At 42.2% G+C, this 23,045-nt stretch overlaps 1 protein-coding gene and 1 pseudogene across 1 annotated transcript in view; both read right to left on the bottom strand.

Moving 5' to 3' along the window:
* The window catches only part of VSTM4 (V-set and transmembrane domain containing 4), a 121,187-nt gene that overhangs the window by 47,012 nt on the left and 51,130 nt on the right, over nt 1-23,045 (bottom strand). The window contains exon 4 of the mRNA XM_063125881.1: nt 10,523-10,630. Within this exon, the coding sequence (XP_062981951.1) occupies nt 10,523-10,630 (108 nt within the window). The remainder of the gene's footprint in view (nt 1-10,522; nt 10,631-23,045) is intronic.
* LOC134399803 (pleckstrin homology domain-containing family F member 2-like) lies at nt 11,643-13,568 on the bottom strand (annotated as a pseudogene).

Below are 23,045 nucleotides of genomic sequence, written 5' to 3'. Positions count from 1 at the left end.
TACGTATTAATATGCATCAATTCTTAAATTCTCTGTGGTCACAGCATTCGCAGCATTCTTGATCACTGTCCATGCTGACAGAGACTTTTATAAGTTGAATGCCAAAACATCTAGAAATGTACATTTTACCTGCCCTTGCTCTAGAACAGCATTCCCCGATCAGTTTTCCAGAACCTCCCCAGTTTGAGAGTACAAGTTGCAGCATTCCTGTCCATGGGACATACTGACTTGTAATGATGGGAGTTGTAGTCCAACACCTTTAGAGGGCACCAGGTTGGGGAAGGGCTGCTCTAAACTGCCCAGAGAGCTCCAGCTATTGGGCGGTATAGAAATGCAATAAATAAATAAATAAACAAAAAAAGATAAGTAGGTTGCCCTAAGTTGTTCGTCATCAGTTTTCCACAACTAGCCAAAGCTAGCCAAAGCAGATATCTGCTTTGGCTAGCTTTGGCTAGTTCAAGACACCCAAACTAATCCTTTTCTGTTCCTCTGTCACTCTGATGAGATGATGTATTGTGGAGGGATTGTGGGGAGTGAACAGTATATTTTGTATGAACACATTTTAAGGAAAAACATTGGTTCTTTGAAGGGCAGGGTATTTACCAAAAGCTGAAAGTGCCAGCCCTTGCTCTGGTTCTACATATCCAACAAATAGTGCCCCTTCTGTTATCAATCGTGCTGCTCTATGCAAGATGTGTGTGAGAAAAAAAATATTGTGCAGCCCCTGTATTTGGTAAGGATATAGAACAGCGTTCCCTATCCTGCTGTCCCAGCTTTCCTGACCATGGGACATACTGACTTGCAATGATGGGAGTTGTAGTCCAACACCTTTGGAGGGCACCAGGTTGGGGAAGGGCTGCTCTAAACAAAAAAGAGAAGTAGGTGGCCCTAAGTTGTTCATCAGTTTTCCACAACCCCACAGTCACCTCTGCATATCCTATTCTCTATCCTGTCCTCATGGTTTATATCTGCTTTGGGAGAATGAGAATTTCACTGGCACTTCCTGCCTCCTTAGGGAGGATGCGGTGTTATAGGCCTGTGAGCCTTAACTCCCAATTTCCCTGCTTTTTGGAGTTTGGTTGACCAAAAATTGGTGAAACATTTTCCATTTTATGAACGTCAGAATGACCCACCCCCAATTTTGGCCTTAACATGGTGGAGCGCTCTTTTCACTGATCACATATAACACAGGGAAACACTCCTGTGTTTCCCTGTAATAAGACCATTTCAAAAATAAATAATGTGGGGTTTTTTTGTGAACCGCCCAGAGAGCTCCAGCTATTGGGCGGTATAGAAATGTAATAAATAAATAAATAAATAAATAAATAAATAAAATAATGTGCAAGTGTTTGCAATTTCAAGATCTCTTCATCAGGCAAAATGTTACAAAAAGCAGGTTGGCAGGAGTGGGGGAAAGGCTGAGGTTGTAGTGAAGATGTCTGCATGGTCAGAGTCCTAAGATGATATGGAAGAGGAGGAGGGTTTGCAGACATTCAAATTGTGCTCTTCAAGTGATGCAGTGGTGCACTGAAGTGTGAAACCCTAACATCACCTGCAGATTTTTTTTGAAGGGGCCACTGTGTGAACAGACTGCTGGACTAGAAGGACCCTCAGTTTGATTCAGCATGGCACTTATGTTCTATAAATGTCTGCATACCCACCTCCTCAGTATCATTGTTTGGTCAAACATTCAGAGAGCTTTGGATAATGGCTGGTATAGAAATACAATAAATAAATAAAATCTTAAAAATTTGACCATCTTAACTACAATATCCACTCTTCTTCGCAACCCCACCCACTAGCCAACCTGCAATGTGTAACATATTACCGATGGAGAGATCTAGATAGATCAAAAGTTTGATTTTTTTACCATCTTTGAATTGGCCTAATTAAGGTATTATTGGATATGGATTTGGGGACTAGAATCATAGAACTGTAGAGTTGGAAGGGGCCGAGAAGGCCATTGAGTCCAACCCCCTACTCAATGCACGAATATACCTTAAAGTAAACCTGACCTCTGACTGTCCAGCTGTATCTTGAATGTCTCTGGTGTGGGAGAGCCCACAACTGGTTCCATTGTCATACTGCTCTAACAGTCAGGATGTTTTTTCTGATGTCCAGCCAGAATCTGGCTTCCTGATTGAGCCCATTATTCCGTGTCCTGCACCTTGGGAGGATCAAGAAGAGATCCTGGCCCTCCTCTGTGTGACAGCCTTTTAAGTATGGGAATCCTTTCCATCCATAATCTCTATTACCTTTTAGTTTCTCCCTTTCCGATTTTATTGGAATAGCCTGTGCTTTGTCCTGAACCCCTTAAAGGTTAACAATAGAGTCCTTGCTATAGGAGTGTGTTAGAAGACCACATTTTTTGTTAGGGACCTCCCCTGTCAAACTCCCCCTGAGAAACTCCTGTTTGCTCTCCCTGTTCACTCTCTCCGTCTGGGAGCTCGCTTCCTTATGTACCTTCTAGAACAGCTTCTTCTGCTCTGCTCTGCTCAGCTAGGAGTCACGAAACAGAATGAAAGTCCCCACCCACTCAGCTGCTGAGAGCAATCAGGCCATGCCCCTTCAGGCCCAGCAGCAGCTCTCTGGACATGCCCCTTCAATCACAGCTCTCAGGAGCACATGGTGAATATATGGCAACTTTGAATAGGTAGTCTCCTGGGTTTACTCAAGGCCTCTCTCCTTTGCCTTGGTCTCCTCTTTGACTATACTCCCTGACAAACTCTTGTTTGGGCTCCCTGTTTGTAAGCTCTGTGGGAGCTCACTTCCTGATTCAATGTAAGTTGCACTACATTGATTAAAAATATGTTTGTTTGTTTTTAAATAGGGGTGTGTAGAGAAAAAAATGTTTTGCTTCAGGGACCAGTACCTCGCATGATTTGATCTACTTCTATTTGAATACTTCTATTTATGCAGCCCAAAATAGCATTTGCTTTATTTGCAGCCACATCACACTGCTCTGGATCACACTGTGATCTACAACAATTCCAAGTCCCTTCTCGTTTGTAGTATTGCTGAACCAAGTATCCCCCATCTTGTACTGTAACTGTGCATTTGGTTTCTTCCTAGGTGTTGAACTTGGCATTTATCCCTATTAAATTTCATTCTGTTGTTTTTAACCCAGCACGCCAGCCTATCAAGATCACTTTGAAGTGTGTTGCTGTCTTCCAGGGTATTAGCTATCCCGCCCAATTTTGTGTCATCTGCAAATTTGATAAGCGTTCCTTGCACCTGCTCATCCAAATCATTAATAAAAATGTTGAAGAGCACTGGGCCCACTCGTTACCTCCCCCCAGTTTGAGAAGGTTCCATTGATAAGTACTCTTTGAGTCCGATTCTGTAGCCAACTGTGAATCCACCTAATAGTTGTTCCATCTAGCCCACTTTTAGCTAGTTTGTTAGTCAGAATATCATGGGGCACTTTGTCAAAAGCTTTGCTGAAGTCAAGATATATGACGTCCACAGCATTCCCACAGTCCACAAGGGAGGTTACCCGATCAAAAAATGAGATCAGATTAGTCTGACAGGACTTGTTCCTGACAAATCCATGTTGGCTTCTAGTAACCATTGCATCATTTTCAAGGTGCTTACAGATTGACTTCTTTACAGTCTGCTCCAATGTCAGACTGACTGGTCTATAGTTCCCTGGTGCCTCCTTTTTGCGCTTTTTGAAGATATGGACAACGTTAGCCCTCCTCCAGTCTTCTGTTTTGTGTTATTGTATCCTTAATTCATGATGGTATTATGATTTATGTTACTTTAAGCAGCTGTAAAGCATAGAATGGCACACCATATGGCATTTTGAAGGATTAATTCATTAATTCATATCCCTCTCATAAAATGACAAGGATAGTTCAGCATACTGAAGCAGTGATCACAGGACCGCTTTGAATTTTCCTAAGTTTTTCCAATAAATTCACTGAAATTTTGGTTCTATTTATTAGCTCTCATGCTGATAGGAATGGTGGGGGGCGGAGAAGGGTTTTTCACTTCTCCTCTGTTAGTTATTTCATATCATCCACCTGCAACTTCTGGAGACTGAAAGCCCAAAGTAAAATTGTTTAAAGTCAAAAAGACATATCCATTAAGGTATTTCCATTGCAGTTCTACTGATGAAAATTCTGAGCAGCAAAAAATCTCAACCTATGCCAATATGAGCGAGATTTCCTAAAACCTTTGCTGGGTCATCTTACTTGGGATCAGGAATTTTGAGTCATGAAGGAAATTCTCTCCCAACATATAGATAGTTGTTTTTTGCCATCTTCTGTGGTATGTTTTTTGCCATCTTCTGTGGCTTGGCCAAGTCCGGTCGACCACCTGTGTGCTTGCCCCTTGCCCCTCGTGGCTCATTACATCAAATAAGGAGGGGATCGCCGGCTGGGTCCAGGAGGTTGTAAATGCCTCCTTGAGAGAGGGAGTGGTGCCGGCCTGTGCTCTGTGCCGTGGCTCCGAAGCCATGGGGTTCCACAGGGCTCTATTTTATCCCCTATGCTGTTTAACATTTACATGAAGCCACTGGGGGAGGTTATCCGGAGATGTGGACTGAGGTGTCATCAATATGCGGATGATACCCAGCTCTACCTTTCCTTTTCATCAAACCCAGGTGAGGCAGTGACTGTTCTGAACCAGTGCCTGGGCACAGTAATGGACTGGATGAAGGCTAACAAACTGAGACTCAATCCAGACAAGACGGAGGTACTGTTAGCGGGTGGTTCATCTGTCCGGCGAGGTGATGTTTGCCCTGTCCTGGACGGGGTTGCACTCTCCCTAAAGGATCGGGTCCGTAGTTTGGGGGTGCTCTTGGATCCAGAACTGTCACTTGAGGCACAGGTGAACTCAGTGGCAAAGAGCACCTTTTATCAGCTTAGGTTGATATACCAACTACGCCCTTATCTGGACAGAGATAGCCTAGCTACAGTTATCCATGCTCTGATAACCTCTCGCTTGGATTACTGCAATGCGTTATACGTGGGGCTGCCTTTGAAAACGGTCCGGAAGCTTCAACTGGTGCAAAACAGGGCAGCACGGTTATTAACAGGGACTGGCCAACGAGATCACATCACGCCAGTCCTTTTCCAGCTTCATTGGCTGCCAGTCCAGGTCCGGGCCCAATTCAAAGTGCTGGTATTGACATTTAAAGCCCTAAACGGTTTGGGGCCAGGTTATCTGAAGGAACGCCTCCTCCCATATGTACCTACCCGGACCTTAAGATCATCTACAGGGGCCCTTCTCCGTGAGCCCCTGCCAAAGGAAGTGAGGCAGGTGGCTACTAGGAGGAGGGCTTTCTCTGCTGTGGCACCCCGGTTGTGGAACGAGCTCCCCAGAGAGGTCCGCCTGGCGCCTACACTGTACTGCTTTCGTCGCCAGCTGAAGACCTTTTTATTCACTCAGTATTTTAACACTTAATTTTAACTTAAATTTAAATTTTACTATTTTAACTCTGTATTTTAATCTTATATCAACTTTGCTGTGTGGTTTTATCCTGGTTGCGCTTTTTATACTGTATTTCGTAATTGTGTTTTAACCTGTTGGGTGTTTTACTGTGGTTTTAATTTTTGTGAACCGCCCAGAGAGCTTCGGCTATTGGGCGGTATAAAAATGTAATAAATAAATAAATAAATATGTGGTTTGGCTCGCTTGCTTGAGTTATTTGTATCTACTTGCTCAGTAGTGCAAAGGAAGAAGTGGGTCTCTAGCTGGTAGTAGAAGATAGTAATTCATTTTTTAATAATGCATTTGACCCATAGACCTTCCTCTCCAGTGTGTTTGATATAATTGGCATGATGTATATTTTGTTAAAATTGCTGATAATTGTTCATCCTTCTTAAAAAAAATCTTTCAAAAATTAACAGGGTTGCCTTTACTATTCATCATCATCACCACCATCATCATTTATCTCTCTTTTCTTGCTCGTGGTGGTTTTTCTAGATGAACATGATGGGCTTTGCCAAGTCACAATGGCTTCGTTCAGACAACACGCTAAACCATGCTGCTTAACCACAAAATGGTTAAGGGAATGCATTAAACATTTTGTGGTTAAGCAGCATGGTTTAGCATGTTGTTTGAAGCACGCTGCTGTCTTTTACTGATTCAGAAATTTCCTGACTATTGAACATATTTTAAGTATGACTGCTTTCTGGATGTTGGCATGCATGCATTTTGGTAGGCCTAATTTCTGAAGGTTTTCTGTAAAAAATACTGATGATGTTATGCTGGTGTGCTGGTGACTGATTTGACTAATGGAATAATTGTAACTTTTTCTTGTTGCCATAGTTCTTTAACTTCCATAGCAAGTGGTGTATATTTTTCTCTATTATCCTCTTCCTTTCTGCAACATTTTTGTCATTAGGTATTGCTATGTCAATGAGGTAGTTGGGATTTTTTTGTTATTTTTGACTGTTATGTCCAGTTAAAGTTGAAACAAACTAAGAGGTGCTAGCCTTTAGTGCATTTTGTTCCATGGCTAATGTTTTCAGGGTAATAGTAGTTTATACTCTTTCTGAATGCTTGGTTGCTTTTTTGTTGTACTACATAATTCTGTACGTGTCAACTGCTTCATTTGTTCAGTGGTAGCAGTATGCTGAATCTGTGAGTATGGATATGAGAAAGGTGATGGGGAAAGATTGTTAAATGTTAGGAAAGGTTAGACTGTGGTCATCCAGTGAAGGATTTGCAGTCAGAAAAGATATTTGAGGGAAGGGGAGACTGTATCACACAGAGCTTTAAAGTACAGCTAAAACAACAAAAGTAGGAATGAGTGAAGTTCATTTCAGATACATTGAATGTCTCACTTGTTCTTTATTCCAGTGATTTTAACATTAAGATGTTATATAGAAAAGGTTTGTCTTAATTGTGTGCTGTGAAATCAGACATGTGACCATGGTCATGTTTGGGTGGGCACACTCCTTTAGGGGCTGGACATGTTGGTGGGTATGCTATCACATCCCCCTTTACTTGCCTTTTTCCTAAGTTAAACAAGGCAAGCTACTTTAACCTTTCCTCATAGGAGTTCCTTCATCAGCCATTGTGGGGCGGACGCAAGAAATGAGAGACGACACCACAGATTGGATTTAAACTGGGCCACTTTTATTCAAGATCTGCAAAGGGTTCCTGTCGGGCATCCAGTCAAGCCTGCAAGCAGGCCTTCTATGCGGAGGGGCGAGCTTTCACGGCCCAGCGGGTGGCGCTCTGTTTCTCGCCACCCTGCTGTCCATCCCCTGATGGGGTAGGGAGACCTTCCCTTGTCACCCCCAACCCATGCCCCCTTGGCTCAAGGTGGGTGAGAGAGGTCGGCCTCATAGGTGGTCCTTATCCCCCAGCCCGGCCACAAGGCTCAACACTGGGAGCCCTCGGGAATCACCTATCACTGTAACAGTGCCTATGAATGCCCGCCATTTGGTTCCCTGTGGATGCCCGTTCCTACCTGCCACGGGGGGTGTCAAGCCACTTGCTTAGTCGCTCCCCCCCCCCCACGCCTAGGAATATGCCTCTCAGGGCCCTTTGCAGATCATGTAGGAATAGATCATTGCCTAAGTCAGACAGGTGTATGCCATCCTGTCTGTAAAGCTCCCTCCGGGTTAATGTGATAGCAGGGTGCTGGATGCTAAAGCCTCCATGTTTGAGTAAATCTCTGAATATCTCGCTGTTCACGTTTTGCCACGCCCGTTCCATCGCTTTGATGGTGCAGCCTGATCGCCATGTGAACCTGGGCAGCACGCATGACCACATGATGCCCAGCCAGCGTTGCCGAATGGTCTTGAAATCAGCTATGGCTTGTAATATAAGATCAAGGCATTGGTTAACCTTTCATCTTTAAAGCCCCAAATGACTTAGTACTGTCTATCTACAAACCTGCTTAAGTATTAAGATCTGCAAAAGAGCCCCTTGGAGGGTGCCATTACGTGCAGAGGCCCATTTGTTGGGCATGTGTGAAAGGGCTTTCTCCAATGTTTCCCCTAAACTTTGGAATCTGCTCCCTCAAGAACTACGATTGGCCTCTACTCTCTTGGCCTTTAGAAACATCGTAAAACACATCTTTTCAATGTAGCCTTTCAAAATGTGTAGTTTTAATGTTTTAATTATTTTAATGTTCTTGTTTTTATTGTTTTAAATTGTACTCAGCCTTGATCACGTTTTAGCAGATAACAGTATATAAATGTTAATAATAAATAAATCTCTACCTATAAAGTTGAAAGTATGTGTGTGGGATGTATGTCCGTAAATGTTTACCCACTTCCAGATGAGTTAGAAACTTGAAATTTGGCAAGCTGAAAGGTCTGGCTGTACAATGTACCAGAAAAATCTAAAAACATGAAATTTTAAGTATTTTAAAATAATTTAATAAAAAGCCTACAATGCCCAGCATGACTTTGGTGGAACTCCCAGAATGCCATGGGTAGGAGGCCAGACTTACTGGACTTTGGTGGCCATTGTGAGTACACAGGTGGGTGGCCGCTGCGTGCCATTCACAACCCATACCCCTAAGATCGGTCCTGAGCAGTCAACCCAATTCCATGTAAAAGGAAACAAACCACATAAATGGGCTGTGTCCATTTGTGCTGCCTCCTCCCACCTGCCATCCATGGTTTTTAAATCATAACCAAATGCAACAGCATGACTTTGAGAGGACGAACTCTGAGCATGCTAAAAGGTACCCGTCCTTATATCACTGTTTTACAAGGGAGGGAGGAAGGGGAGGCACTTTGCGCATGCCCAGACATAGGCTCAATGAAGGGGAGCAAGTAGGTAGGCTGGTCCTGACCCTTCGCTTGGTGGACAAGAAGTGCAGGTCAGGGCAGTCTAGGCAGGACTTGGCCAGAGTTTGGCGTGTCCACTAACACCCACTTACTTCTTCTCCTTTGCAATATTACTCCTCAATCCTCTATTGAAGAGCAGCATCAGCAATGAGAGGAGGGAAGCGCCTCTCAGAGGATGTGGGCACCTGCGGCCACCAAAAGCATGCTGGGAGGTGTAGTACTGGCATGTAGAGTGGCTTATTTTAAATAAAGCATGGGTTAGCAAACCAGATCACTATCTCTCAATCCTAACTCCGCATGAATTCCCTGACCTATTACTGTCTTTGACTTTCTCCAACTGCCACTAGCCCCACTCAACATTCCATTCTAGCCTCAGCTATCAGTCATTCCTCCATTCACTCTTCTGTTTCAATGGTATAGTCAGGCTTTTACATAAAAATCATAAACTTTATTCAGTAACAAGCTGATATACCTGGTGTTGCTTGGCCCCCTAAGATATATGTCTGCTAGGTAATCATCTTAAAGTAGTAGGCCAGTGCTAGGCCAGTCAGTTAACTTTTCAACGAATTAAATTTGTATTTTTTCCCTCTCTGACCCTCACAACAACCCTGCAAGGTAGGCTGGTGCTAGGCCTGTGAGGTAACTTTAAAATAAATTAAATTCTTTTCTTTCTCTCTCTCTTGCTCACCCCCAATGCAGGCCACAGCTTAAAGCCACAGCTATTCCATGGTCCGCTCAACCACCTTCTGCTCAGGGCTCTTGGCAGGTGCTGGGAGGCCTCCGAGGGTGGCTGGGTTGAAGGCCTGTGCCTGCCTCAGCCTGCGCTTCTCACCCACCAAACGTTGGGGCTGGCAAGTCTGGCCAAGATAGTCCATGCTGCTGCACTGTGCAATCAGTGCCCGTAGGTAGGCCATAAGGGAGCCAGCCGTCTGACTGACTGACAGTTAGTTCAGTAGTTGATGTTTGTGACAGGGCCGGAGCTGCACCTTCCTGCTCCTGATGGTGCCTAGCAACCAAGGCATCTGGCCTCAGGCACTCTCCCTTCAGGTCCAGGATGGCAAGCCACCTCCAGATGATGGCTGCCAAAGCTCAGTAAATCTTCCATCCTGCCCAAGGCATGCTGGGAGTTGTAAAGTTACCTCACAGGCCTAGCACCGGCCTACCTTGTGAGGTTATTGTGGGGGTGAGAGAGGGAAAAAAATAAACAAATTGAATTCATTTAACTCACAGGCCTAGCACCGTCCTACTACTTCAAGATGATTACCTCGCAGACATATATTTTGCGGGGGGAGGGGGAGCAACGCTGGGTATATCAGCTAGTAATAAATAGAACTGGATTGAATAACCTGTTGGAATTCACATAATACTTCATGTTCATGAGGAATGTGGGTGAAATGTATTTAACTGAACTTCAAAATGTTTTGCTAGTACTTCATATCTCCCCATTGTCACCACTGGAATCTGAAGTAGGGACCTCTTTCCCCACTAGTCTCCTTTCAGTATGCCCAAATGAGCATTCATCCAGGTACCTTCAACAGTCCTGCAATCCCCTTTCTCCCTCTTTCTGGGATAGCCACTCAACAGCAAGCGTTCCTCACTTCCAGTGTTCTTTCATTACTGAAATGCAGTTACATTTTTAAAGAACATGGAAAACATTGATACAATATCCCCCTCAGTACTACTGCCAATCATGCTTTCTCATGGTTTGAATTTGGCCCCACAAAAGCAGCATTTATGTGTCTCAACATTTTTTCATCACTCACCATGGGATTGTTTTTTGTTGATCAAGGTTTGGCAGAAGATGACAAGAGTGAACAGCAAAATACTGACAATGCCCACAGAGCACACAAATACAGCACAGACATACAGATCTGGAAGGCAAAAGGGAAATGAGAATCAATCATGTGCCTTGAAATGGCCCAAAAAGGAAGATCAAGGGCAAAGAGCCCTTGGTCAAAAACATCAGCAAGAAAGGTGCGCAGATAAGAATATTAGCAACAGCTGCATTTTGTCAGACCAAAAATTCCACAAAGAATCTAGTCCCTAATAGATATCAAATACAGTTACTTAAGGAAATGATTGGCTATACAGTGTTTAAAACACTAATATTTAATTCTGGGGATGAAATTACACTTTGCATACATTCAGAAACTTTCAGGTTTTCAATATTCTTTCTCTGGTGGAATCTTGCCATCTCCTGAAACATTTTATATTTAGGCAGGCTTTTGCCCTTCATGTTAGTAAATTTATCTGATTCACCTCTGGGTTTGTGGTCTTACTTGATATTTTACTTGCTACTATTATGTTAGTTTTTAAGTTGCTTTTGTGATAGTTTTTAGATCTCTGTATTTCTTAAACTGCACTTATATCCCCCCTTAACTGTGAGTAAGTCAAATAGAACTCCAATGGAATCTATTTCTGAGTAGATGTGTAATAGCATCACATTGTTAGCCACATTCAGTGATTCAGTTTTCAACTAGGAAGACAAGATACAAATATGCTTAATAAATATATAAAATTAATGTTTGAATTTTGAATAGAGTTCCACAGTCAAATTCGTAATAGAAAAATGTGGTACAACATTTGTCAAGAAAACCACTTTCTTTTTGAGATTTAGCTTCTGGTAACAAGCTCCATTTTGTGTGGAGGTGTGGCACACACTCATTAAAACTACCTGCATGAGTTATCATAAAGTTTTCCAGTCTTCAGGCCTTCAAGATCAGAGCTGAATTTATGCCAAAATTAGACAGAGTGATTTCAGCTGGGTTGCAGTAAGAGCTTTTGCACTCCCCTACTGGATTCAGCCCAACAGTGATTGGCTATGGAAGCTCACCTCACACATCTCAAGGTCCAGGGGCTATAAAGCTTGGGGGGGGGGTAGCTTCACATTGGGTCTTCCTGTTGGTCTCCATCTTTGAATTTGTTCTTCAATCCAGTCCTTGTTTTGATCTTCAGTCTTTGTTTGTCAACTGGCTTTTGGGCCTGGGAACTTTTGCATCCTGTGCTATAGGAAGACCCTTACTTCAGTAAAGTATAGGCCAGGCTAGATCCTCCGATATTGATATACCTTTTTTTATTCGTTTCCTTTCCTTATTGTTAATAAATTTCACATCTATTTCAAAATGTGTGTGTGCTTTATAATCCATTTAAGCCTCAGTACTGAATTCAGAGCTTTCTGCTTTGTCTTGCAACTGCTTAGAATTCTGGGCTTGGAGCATGAAATGCTGGGTGTCTGTTTGAACCCTTATTTCTGTGCCCTAAGTGTGTCCTGAAAGTCCAACATATTTTAAGTCATACATTATATCTTCATGAAATTTAAATGGCAATCCTATACACACTTACCTCAAAGTAAACCTTATTGAAATCAATGGGATTATTTCTGAGTAGACAAACGTAGGATTACACTGTCAGTCACATTTCAAGAACAAATATCTGTCAAACAAAGACGCGCTTTTCGATCCATCACCTTTTATATCTATGCATCTTTTATCCTTCCCATCTCTTAAAAGTTCCCAGATCTTTGTCCAAGTTAATATAAACATCTGCTCTTTGAGCTGCATCTTCCATATTGACAAGGAACATTTGGTAACAGCTTCAGGGATCAATTGCAGCATAGAGTGAATTTCATTCACAAATAACAATGTGGTTAGGGGTTGCTACACAGAGCATGTTGCCAAATGGAGGATAAATTTTATGTGCAACATACAAAGACAATTGAGCAAATATAAGTGTGACATTCAAATACCCAGTCTTTTGCACAACATAGGGTAAGAACAAAAGTTAATTTCTTAAAAACAAATGTTAATTTCCATTTCAAGATGTACCTTATAGTTAGTATCTGCACTATGGACAGAAGATCTTCATATTATCCTTTCAGTAGAAGAAACATGCAGTTTAGATTAATTGCAGCTGCCATGTCATCCAATCTCAGACAAGCTGGTTAATCTTAGTTATATTTTGTTGAAACAAGCCAGGAGGTCATAGCAGAAGTCGCAGATTCACACAGGCTTGGAAGACTGAGGCCACAGCTAGACCTAAGGTTTATCCTGGGATCATCCAGGGTTCACCCCTGCCTGAGCACTGGATCCCCTGTGTGGCACCTAGATGAACAGGTTTGACCCCTGGACGATCCAGGGATAAACCTTAGGTCTAGCTATGGCCTGACTGGGAATAAGAAACCTCTTTTCAGAACAGGGCCCACAAACCCACATTTCCAGCAGTGGTGTCGACGATTGACAGGGGTAAATTTTGCTTTCTGGCAGCACATACATACAGTGGCTTCAGAATCAGGTATCCAGACAGCTGCATGGGGGTTCGTTACTGGGGGTCTTCCCACTTTGGGACAGCAAATCAGAAACACATTTATTTATGTGGTTCATCCATTCCGATTTTTCTGTTGCAGTAGCAGCATACTCTGCAAAAGATTTAGTTGGGGTCTTGATAAGCCATCTATTCTGTAAATCTCCCTCACCCTGAATGGACTCAATAGTTACATTTTTCAATGGAACAATGTGCTGTTTGTTATATTTCTTCTTCTGGATGACTATGTTGCCATACACAAGAATATCATTGAATAAGAAGAACTGCCTTGCTTTTGGTTTCTTCCTACACAGCTTTGTTAGTACTCCTTCACCAATCAGGACACGGCCAGGAATAGTCAGAGGCTGACCAGCAGCTCCAAAACAGTTTTCCACTATGCTGACTCTTCTAGTGTTTGCTTCACTGTTTGCCAAGCGATCCACCATCTTTCACTAGAATCTGAGCCCCCGAAGCGCACCCTCCCTGGCTCCACTTCCAGGTCCGCGGCTTGTTGCTCTCACCCCTTCAGCTTCCTCCACTGCCGTTGCTAATCTCGCTACCGCTGCCCCACCCGCGCACACACACAGCAAACCTGGGCCGGCCTCCCGACGGTGAGTAGGACAAGCCTCAGCGGTATCCTGCCACAAGGAACACTGAATATCCAACACTTTCTAGTCTATTAATTGTATTATATTCAGTAAAGTTTCCCAAATATACATGAAGATTATAGGACGTGAAAGAGCATTGCAATGGGATTTGGATCCTGATGCAAACTTCAGACTGCATGAGCTGTGTGAACAGAATCCTGCTGCTACATGTGGATCTTCCTGGTTGCACAGGGACACACTAAAACAATAAACTTAGCAAGAATGGTCCATTAAGAAAAACATTTAATTTTGAGACACTAGTAGTAATCAATGAGTTAAAGCCTCTTAGATCAAATCTACTGTTTGATCTCAGTTGTTGTTGTTTTTAAAATGCAGGTTGCCTTACCTGTAACCATGGTTCTTCAAGTGCATTCACACATTACACACAGTTTTAATTTAGGGTGACCATATTTTGGAAACCAAAAAGGAGGACAACATGGCTGCCCCAAGGGGGCATGCCCACCAACATGCCCAGCCCCCAAGGGGTCATGCCTACCCAAACATGGCCTTGGTCACATGTCTGATTTCACAGCACACAATTAAGACAAAGTTGTTCTACATAACATCTTAATGTTAAAATCACCGGAATAAAGAACAAGTGAGACATTCAATGTATCTGAAATTAACTTCACTCATTCCTACTTCTGTAGCTTTTGTTGTACTTTGAAGCTTTTGCTATACTCTGTGTGATACAGTCTCCCTTTCCCTCAAATATCTTTTCTGACTGCAAATCCTTCACTGGGTGACCATAGTCTAACCTTTCCTAACATTTAACAATCTTTCCCCATCACCGTTCTCATATCCATACTCACAGATTCAGCATACTGCTACCACTGAACAAATGAAGCAGTTGACAAGTACAGAAAAATCTAGTACAACAAACAAGCAACCAAGCATTCAGAAAGAGTATAAACTACTATTAGTTTGCAAACATTAGCCATGGAACAAAATGGACTAAAAGCTAGCACCTCTTAGCTTGCTTAAACTTCAACCAGACATAACAGTCAAAAACAACCAAGAAAAACACAACTACCTCATTGACATAGCAATACCTAATGACAAAAATGTTGCAGAAAAGGAAGAGGACACGAGAGAAAAATATACACCACTGGCTATGGAAGTTAAAGAACTATGGCAACAGGAAAAAGTTACAATTATTCCATTAGTCACATCAGTCACCAGCATCACATCATTTTATTTTTAAAGAAAACCTTCAGAAATTAGGCCTACCAAAATACATGCACGCCAACATCCAGAAAGCGGTCATACATAAAACATGTTCAATAGTCAGGGAATTTCTGAATCAGTAAAAGACACCATCACTTGGCAAAGCCAATCACGTTCACCTAGGAAAACCACCACAAGAAAGAAAAGAGAGATTGATGATGATGATGATGATGGCAACCCTGTTAATTTTTAAAAAGATTTTTTAAGAAGGATGGCCAATTATCAGCAATTTTTATAAAATATACATCATTCCAATTATATCAAACAAATTGCATAGGAATGTGTATGGGTCAAAATGCATTATTTAATAAGAATATCACTTCCAAACCATCCCAACACACAGAAAACTGCAGCCCTCCCCTCACACACACTGCCAGCACACACACACTGCCAGCACACACACACACACACAGAGCTAACACACATAGGACTCTCCTTGGATGGAAGCATGGGCGGGCCTTAAACCACACATCTCAGAAATGCGTGGTTTGGAAGCTGCAGCTCGTGCAAAATGCAGCGGCCAGACTGATTTCGGGAACCAGAAGGTTTGACCTTATAACACCTGCTCTGGTCCGCTTGCACTGGCTGCTTGTATGTTTCCGAGCCCAATTCAAGGTGCTGGTTTTGACCTATAAAGCCTTACACGGCTTGGGACCACAATACCTGACGGAACGCCTCTCCCGACATGAATATACCCAGACACTACGTTCAACATCTAAGGTCCTCCTCCGGGTGCCTACTCCGAGAGAGGCTCGGAATGTGGCAACGAGGGATAGGGCCTTTTCAGTGGTGACCCCCAGACTATGGAATGATCTCCCTGACGAGGCTTCCTGGCACCAACGCTATCATTCCTGCGCCAGGTTAAGACTTTCCCCTTGCCCAGGCATATGGCGGCACATCCTAATCACCCACATGTTTAGTTTTTAATCGGGTTTTAATGCTTTATGTGTGTATGTTCTGTGTTTTAGAGTTTTAAATTTTGTATACTTGTTTTTAATCTCAATTTTAGAATTTCTGTAAACCGCCCAGAGAGCCCTAGCTATGGGAGCGGTATATAAGAGTAATAAATAAATAAATAAATAAATAAATAAATAAATAATATAGTAATATCTCGAGCATCCCCATCCCCCAGGACCCTTATTCTCCTTTCCAAAATTGTAATGTATCCTATCATAGAATCATAAAATCATAGAATAGCAGAGTTGGAAGAGGCCTACAAGGCCATCGAGTCCAACCCCCTGCTCAATGCAGGAATCCACCCTAAAGCATCCCTGACAGATGGTTGTCCAGCTGCCTCTTGAAGGCCCACAACCTCCCTAGGTAACTGATTCCACCGTCGCACTGCTCTAACAGTCAGGAAGTTTTTCCTGATGTCCAGTCGGAATCTGGCTTCCTTTAACTTGAGCCCTTTATTCCGTGTCCTGCACTCTGGGAGGATCGAGAAGAGATCCTGGCCCTCCTCTGTGTGACAACCTTTTAAGTATTTGAAGAGTGCTATCATGTCTCCCCTCAATCTTCTCTTCTCCAGGCTAAACATGCCCAGTTCTTTCAGTCTCTCTTCATAGGGCTTTGTTTCTAGACCCCTGATCATCCTGGTTGCCCTCTTCTGAACACGCTCCAGCTTCTCTGCATCCTTCTTGAATTGTGGAGCCCAGAACTGCACACAATACTCTAGATGAGGCCTAACCAGGGCCGAATAGAGAGGAACCAGTACCTCACGTGATTTGGAAGCTATACTTCTATTAATCCAGCCCAAAATAGCATTGGCCTTTCTTGCAGCCATATCGCACTGTTGGCTCATATTCAGCTTGCGATCTACAACAATTCCAAGATCTTTCTCGTTTGTAGTATTGCTGAGCCAAGTGTCCCCCATCTTGTAACTGTGCATTTGGTTTCTATTCACCAAATGTAGAACTTGGCATTTATCCCTATTAAATTTCATTCTGTTGTTTGCAATATTTTATATATTCCACTCGTTATACCTTTTATAACTATATTTTGTCCTTTATCCTCTCTTTGTATAATCATCTTTTCAAACCTTGTACACTCTCTACAGTCTTTGTTTTCATTTATCCATTTCCTTGTCCGTTGTTCTAATTGTACCTCATTCAGCAAAAATAACTTTCTCCTTCTTACCACCTCTCTTATTCGTACTTTGCTGTCCATCTTTTCCATCCAGTCTTTTAATTTAATTATTTTCTGTTCCCTTAATTCCTTTTCCAATTCCTTCTTTAAATTTACTGGAAAATTTCCCATAATTACAACTGGAGTTAAAGTGGAAATGGTTGGTATCAATTTATCTTTAAACCTTGTCCAAACCTCTAAAATATTCTTTAAAAGAGGGTTCTCAATTTTTCCCAACCCTTTCTTAGTAAACTTACTGAAAAAAAATATTTTCCAGCTTAAATATTGTTGTGCTTCCAACCTTAACCAATTTAACTCTTCTGATCCTGCGATAACTTCGATTATATATTTTAACTGGTTAGCTATATAACTTTATATTAGGAAGTCCCAATCCTCCTATTTTTTGAGGTTTACACCATATTTTCTTGTTAATCCCTGCTTTCTTATCTCCATTACAAAAATTATTAATCATAGTTTGCTAATACTTCAATTCTACTTCTGATACATTAATTGGTAACACCCTAAATAAAAAATTAATCTTAGGCAGAATCTTCATTTTAATAATTGCTATTCTACCAAACCATGATAATCTTGTTTTCCTATAATCCTCTATTTTTTCTTAACCTCTTGCTTTAACTTATTAATTTTTTTATCCTCTAAGCTATCTAATTTTTTTGTTATATATACTTCTAAATATTTAATTGAATCTTTCACCTTAATATTTTTTTTTCTAATCCAACTTTGCTCTCCCTCCTTACTATGATTAAAAAACATCATCTCTTACTTGGGACAATTTATTTGCAACCCTGTCATTTGCCCAAACTCCTTCAAATACTGTTCTATTCCATGTATTTTCTCGAAAGGGTTTTCAATCGTTAGTAAGGTGTCACCCACAAACAAGCTTAACTCAATCTTCTCTTTATTCCCAATCCCATTAATACTTTCACCCTCTCTAATCACATTAGCTAAAATTTCTATGACTAAAGCAAATAAAATCGGGGAAACTGGACATCCCTGTCTTGTACCTTGGGCTAGGGAAATCTGTTCTGTCATACCATTATTTACCACAACCACTGCAATGTTTTTTGAATATAATTTATTTATCAAACCCTTAAATCTTTCACCAAATCCAAATTTTTCTATTATCATTTTTAATACTGGCCATTCCATGCAATCAAAGGTTTAAAAAAATATCCAGGGCCGTTAATCCCGCTTTCAGCTTGCTCTTCCCTATTATATCTATTATATTTATCACTCTTCCAATTAAATTCGACATCCGTCTCCCTGCTACAAAACTACACTGATCACTTTTAATATATCTAAACATAAATTTATTCATCCTTTTTGTCATTATTGCTGTCACTATTTTGGCATCTTGATTTATCAATGAGCTAGGTCTATATAGAATCATAGAATAGCAGAGTTGGAAGGGGCCTACAAGGCCATCGAGTCCAACCCCCTGCTCAATGCAGGAATCCACCCTAAAGCATCCCCGACAGATGCTTGTCCAGCTGCCTCTTGAAGGACTCAAGTGTGGGAGAGCCCACAACCTCCCTAGGTAACTGATTCCATTGTCGCACTGCTCTAACAGTCAGGAAGTTTTTCCTGATGTCCAGCTAGAATCTGGCTTCCTTTAACTTGAGCCCGTTATTCCGTGTCCTGCACTCTGGGAGGATCGAGAAGAGATCCTGGCCCTCACCAGGATGACACACATCCTGGTGTGACAAACTTTCAAGTATGTGAAGAGTGCTATCATGTCTCCCCTCAATCTTTTCTCCAGGCTAAACATGCCCAGTTCTTTCAGTCTTTCCTCATGGGGCTTTGTTTCCAGACCCCTGATCATCCTGGTTGTCCTCCTCTGAACACGCTCCAGCTTGTCTGCGTCCTTCTTGAATTGTGGAGCCCAGAACTGGACGCAATACATACATACATACTTCTTTATTACGATCCATAGATCCATGAAAAAAACAAAGAACAAGAATCAAACATGAAATCATACAGTTGGAGCTATTATCAACTTATGTCTAATACATAGAGAGCTCTAATCCTGGCTGCCACTGTAAGAAATTTAGCAACAGCCAAAGTTATTCTTGAGGACGTATCTTCCAACAGAAACTTAACATAAAATTTGTCTGAACTTCTGGACAGTTTGCTCAACAATGGGGTGATCATAAGATGGCGGGCCTGATTATAAAAGCTACAGGACAGAAGGATATGCTCCATCGTCTCCACTTCCATGCTCCTACAGGGGCACCGTCGTTCCTGATAGGGGACACCAGCATATCTGCCCTGAAGTAATTCAATAGAATAAACATTGCATCTGGCCTTGGAGAAAGCAATACGATTTTTAGCCACCGACAGGTTCTTTAGATAAGTCAGCCAGCTGAAGAGGCCCAACATAATGAACATGCAATGCACTGGGAGAGCAGGAAACATAAGAGCGAGCGCATAAGTCACAGAAGGCTATATCCCACAGTCTTTGTTTAACAGATTTCATAGCAAAATTCAAGCCCAGATTAAGGAGGAGGGAAGAGGAGAGACCGATTGAAGCTGCCTTCCTGGCAAGAAGCTTGAACCAGCTGTTCACATAGTTGTCCTGAGCCAGACAGGGAAGCAGACCTGAGCCCCTCCCAAAAAGACTAACTTCCATCCAAAATTTTAAGGCAGACCACCAAGCCCTAAGTGAGAGAGAGCTTTCCCCGGTTTCCAACAAAAGTACCGAATTAGGGACACACTTTGGGAGTTGAAGAAGGGTCCTCAAAAACCTTGTCTGTAGCCTATCTATCTCAGATGTTAATCCCCCTATCCAGATGTTGGAGGCATATAAAAGCTGGGCTGCAGACTTGGCATTAAACACTTTGATGGCAGACGGTATAAACATTCCTCCTTTAGAAAAGAAAAAGCGTGTTATTGTGGCTGAACTGACTGAAGCTTTATTATTATTATTATTATTTATTTATATTATTATTATTATTATTATTTATCATACTTATACCCCGCTCCTCAGCCAAAAAAGGCTCTCGGGGCGGCTTACATTTAGCAAAAAAGACAGTCCCTGCCCTCAGGCTTACAGTCTAATAAAGACATGACACACAAGGAAAAGGAGTCAAGGAGGGAGGGAGGGAGGAGAGAGAAAGAGAAAGAGAGAGAGAGAGAGAGAGAGAGAGAGAGAGAGAGAGTCCAGCAGGAGCAGGCCCCGATGTTACTTCTGCCTGCTCCTGTCCCCTCGGTCCTTCTTCTTCCCCACAGGGCCAAGATGGCAGTTTGCCCTGTGGGGGGGGGGAAGAGTCCAGCAGGAGCAGGCCCCGATGTTTCCTTGGCCTGCTCCTGTCCCCTCGGTCCTTCTTCTTCCCCACAGGGCCAAGATGGCAGTTTGCCCTGTGGGGGGGGGGGAAGAGTCCAGCAGGAGCAGGCCCCGATGTTACTTCTGCCTGCTCCTGTCCCCTCGGTACATCAATGTACATGGTGCTGTACAGAGTAAAACAGTAAATAGCAAGACCCTGCCGCATAGGCTTACATTCTAATAAAATCATAATAAAACAATAAGGAGGGGAAGAGAATGCAAACAGGCACAGGGTAGGGTAAACAGGCACTGGGTAGGGTAAAACTAACAGTATAAAGTCAGAACAAAATCAAGTTTTAAAAGCTTTGTTAAGGGTGGCCGATCTATGGGCACTACAGGACAGGGTATGATGGAATAACAGCCCCAAGTAGGAGAAATTTTTCACCTGTTCCAGGATATGCCCATCAAGGGACCACCGACGTTGAGAAAATCTATTTTCAAAGACCATGACTTTAGATTTCTCAAAATTAATTTTCAGATCATTGGTCAAACAGAAGTTGGAAAATTTCATTAAAAGATGTTTCAAACCAGGTCTAGAGCGGGAGAGAATAACAGCATCGTCTGCGTAAAGTAAAATAGGAATTTTCCTTGCACCAAGTTTGGGCAAGTGTCCTTCATGGTCAGACAGGGCCTCCTCAATATTGTTTATGTATAAGTTAAATAGCGTAGGTGCAAGGATACAGCCCTGTCTTACTCCTCTAGACATAAGAATTTCATTTGAAAGCTGTCCCTGTGTGCCACATCTAACTCGCATCCTGCTGTCGCTGTATAAAACCATTATAAGATTAAGAAGTCTTTTGTCCACCAGGATCTTATCTAATTTCTCCCATAGTTTAGTTCTAGGGATGGAGTCGAAAGCGGACTTCAGATCCATGAAGGCAACAAACAGTTTGCTACGTAGAAATTTAAGATGTTTCTCCGCTAAGTGAAAAAGAATCAGACCATGATCAGAGGTGGAGTGATTCTTTCTAAAGGCAGCTTGGGCCTCCGTGACAACATTATTGGCCTCGATGATGTCAGTTAGTCTATTAGATAGAAATCGAGCATAGATCTTGCCTATTATTGAGAGCAGGCTAATAGGTCTAAAATTCCCAGGGTCCTTTGGGTGTCCCTTTTGGTATATCGGAACCACAATTGCGTGTCTCCAACTGTCAGGGATTTTGCCAGATTGATTTATAACGGTAAAAAGGGTGGCTAACAGAGGGGCCCACCAATCCTGATTGATTTTAATAAATTCAGCAGGGATAAAATCTATGCCAGGTGCCTTACCCCCTTTGTTGGATTAATTCAATCACTTCCTCCTTAGAAACCGAATTCCAGGGGGGGAGGGAGGAGAAAGTGACATCCTGCATATCAGCCTGAGCTGATTGTATAGTGTCTGGGTCGGTAAAAATGGCTCTGAAATGATCCTCCCAGACCTGAGCTGGAATTGTGCAACTAGGTGCTTGGCAGTTGGATCGTAAGGCGCCCGACACAATCTGCCAAAACATTTTTGAATCATTATTCAAGGAGGCATTTAACGGCAAGGACCAGGAGTTTCGTTCAGCTTGGCGTCTTTTTTGGGCTATGAGGGACTTGTATTGCTTTTTTAGCTGAAAATAGGTCGAAGGGAGATAATTGTAGCCCGATTTTCTGTAGGTTATATAAGACTCCCTTATCTCATTTTTCTTCAGGTAACATTCTCTGTCAAACCAAATAGGACCCTTATAGATTGTAGGGGCAGTATTATCTGGCCCTGACCTGCCTGCATGAGTTAAAGCATCTTGGAAAGAGCCGATTAGATCATCATAAGCTTTTATAGAGGATGCAACTGATTCCTTCGACAAAATTGCTGATCTTAATCGAATTACCGAATCAGAGTTTAATCTTTCCTCTAGAAGACTGCTTAATTTATCAGACCATTTTATCCTTATTCTGTGTGGGCACTCGAGCAGGACATCAGTTAAGTGGGTATGGGGTAGTCGTAGATTAGAGTTGGAGCACATAAAGTAAGGGTTAGGGGCTGGTGATCGCTACAGGTTCTTGTACCTATATAAAAATGGTATACTAACTGGAAGGCATTTCTAGATGCCAGCCATAGTCTATTGTGCTCGAACCAAATGAATTTGAGAAGGTAAATTCATCTGAGCCTTCCCAAAGGTCCACCCCATTTAAAATAATTAAATCCAGACTGAGCTGAAGTTGAGCCAGGCAAAAACCGGCGTAATTCAGAAACTGATCTTTTGAGTTTCTGTGTGGAAAATTTCGATTTTCCCTAAGTTCACTCAAGATATGGTATCTTGCTTCTAGATCGTTGTTATTGGAGCCAATCCTGGCATTAAAGTCACCCAGAATATATAAATATGCATCAGGGAGCCTAATAATTTGAGTGGATAAATAGCTCTCTACTTTATGCCAGAATTTCTTGATCTGCTCATTGGATTTAGCAGGAGGGATATAAACAGTCACAAAAATAAAATGACTAGCATCAATTTCCAAACAAATTCCAAATGCCAGTTGTTCACAATTTTCTAATTCAGTTACCTTAGCTATCAGTGAAGAGGACACCAAGATGGCAAGGCCACCCCTTGAGCGACCTTTCTTATTTGCCCGGTGAGCATTCAAAGAGTAGGAGGCAAATCCGTTAACAACAACAGTGTCCATGGC

Source organism: Elgaria multicarinata, chromosome 5, assembly GCF_023053635.1.
Source record: "Elgaria multicarinata webbii isolate HBS135686 ecotype San Diego chromosome 5, rElgMul1.1.pri, whole genome shotgun sequence".
Classification (NCBI taxonomy): Eukaryota; Metazoa; Chordata; class Lepidosauria; order Squamata; family Anguidae; genus Elgaria; species Elgaria multicarinata.
This window is presented reverse-complemented; position numbering and strand designations above follow the sequence as displayed.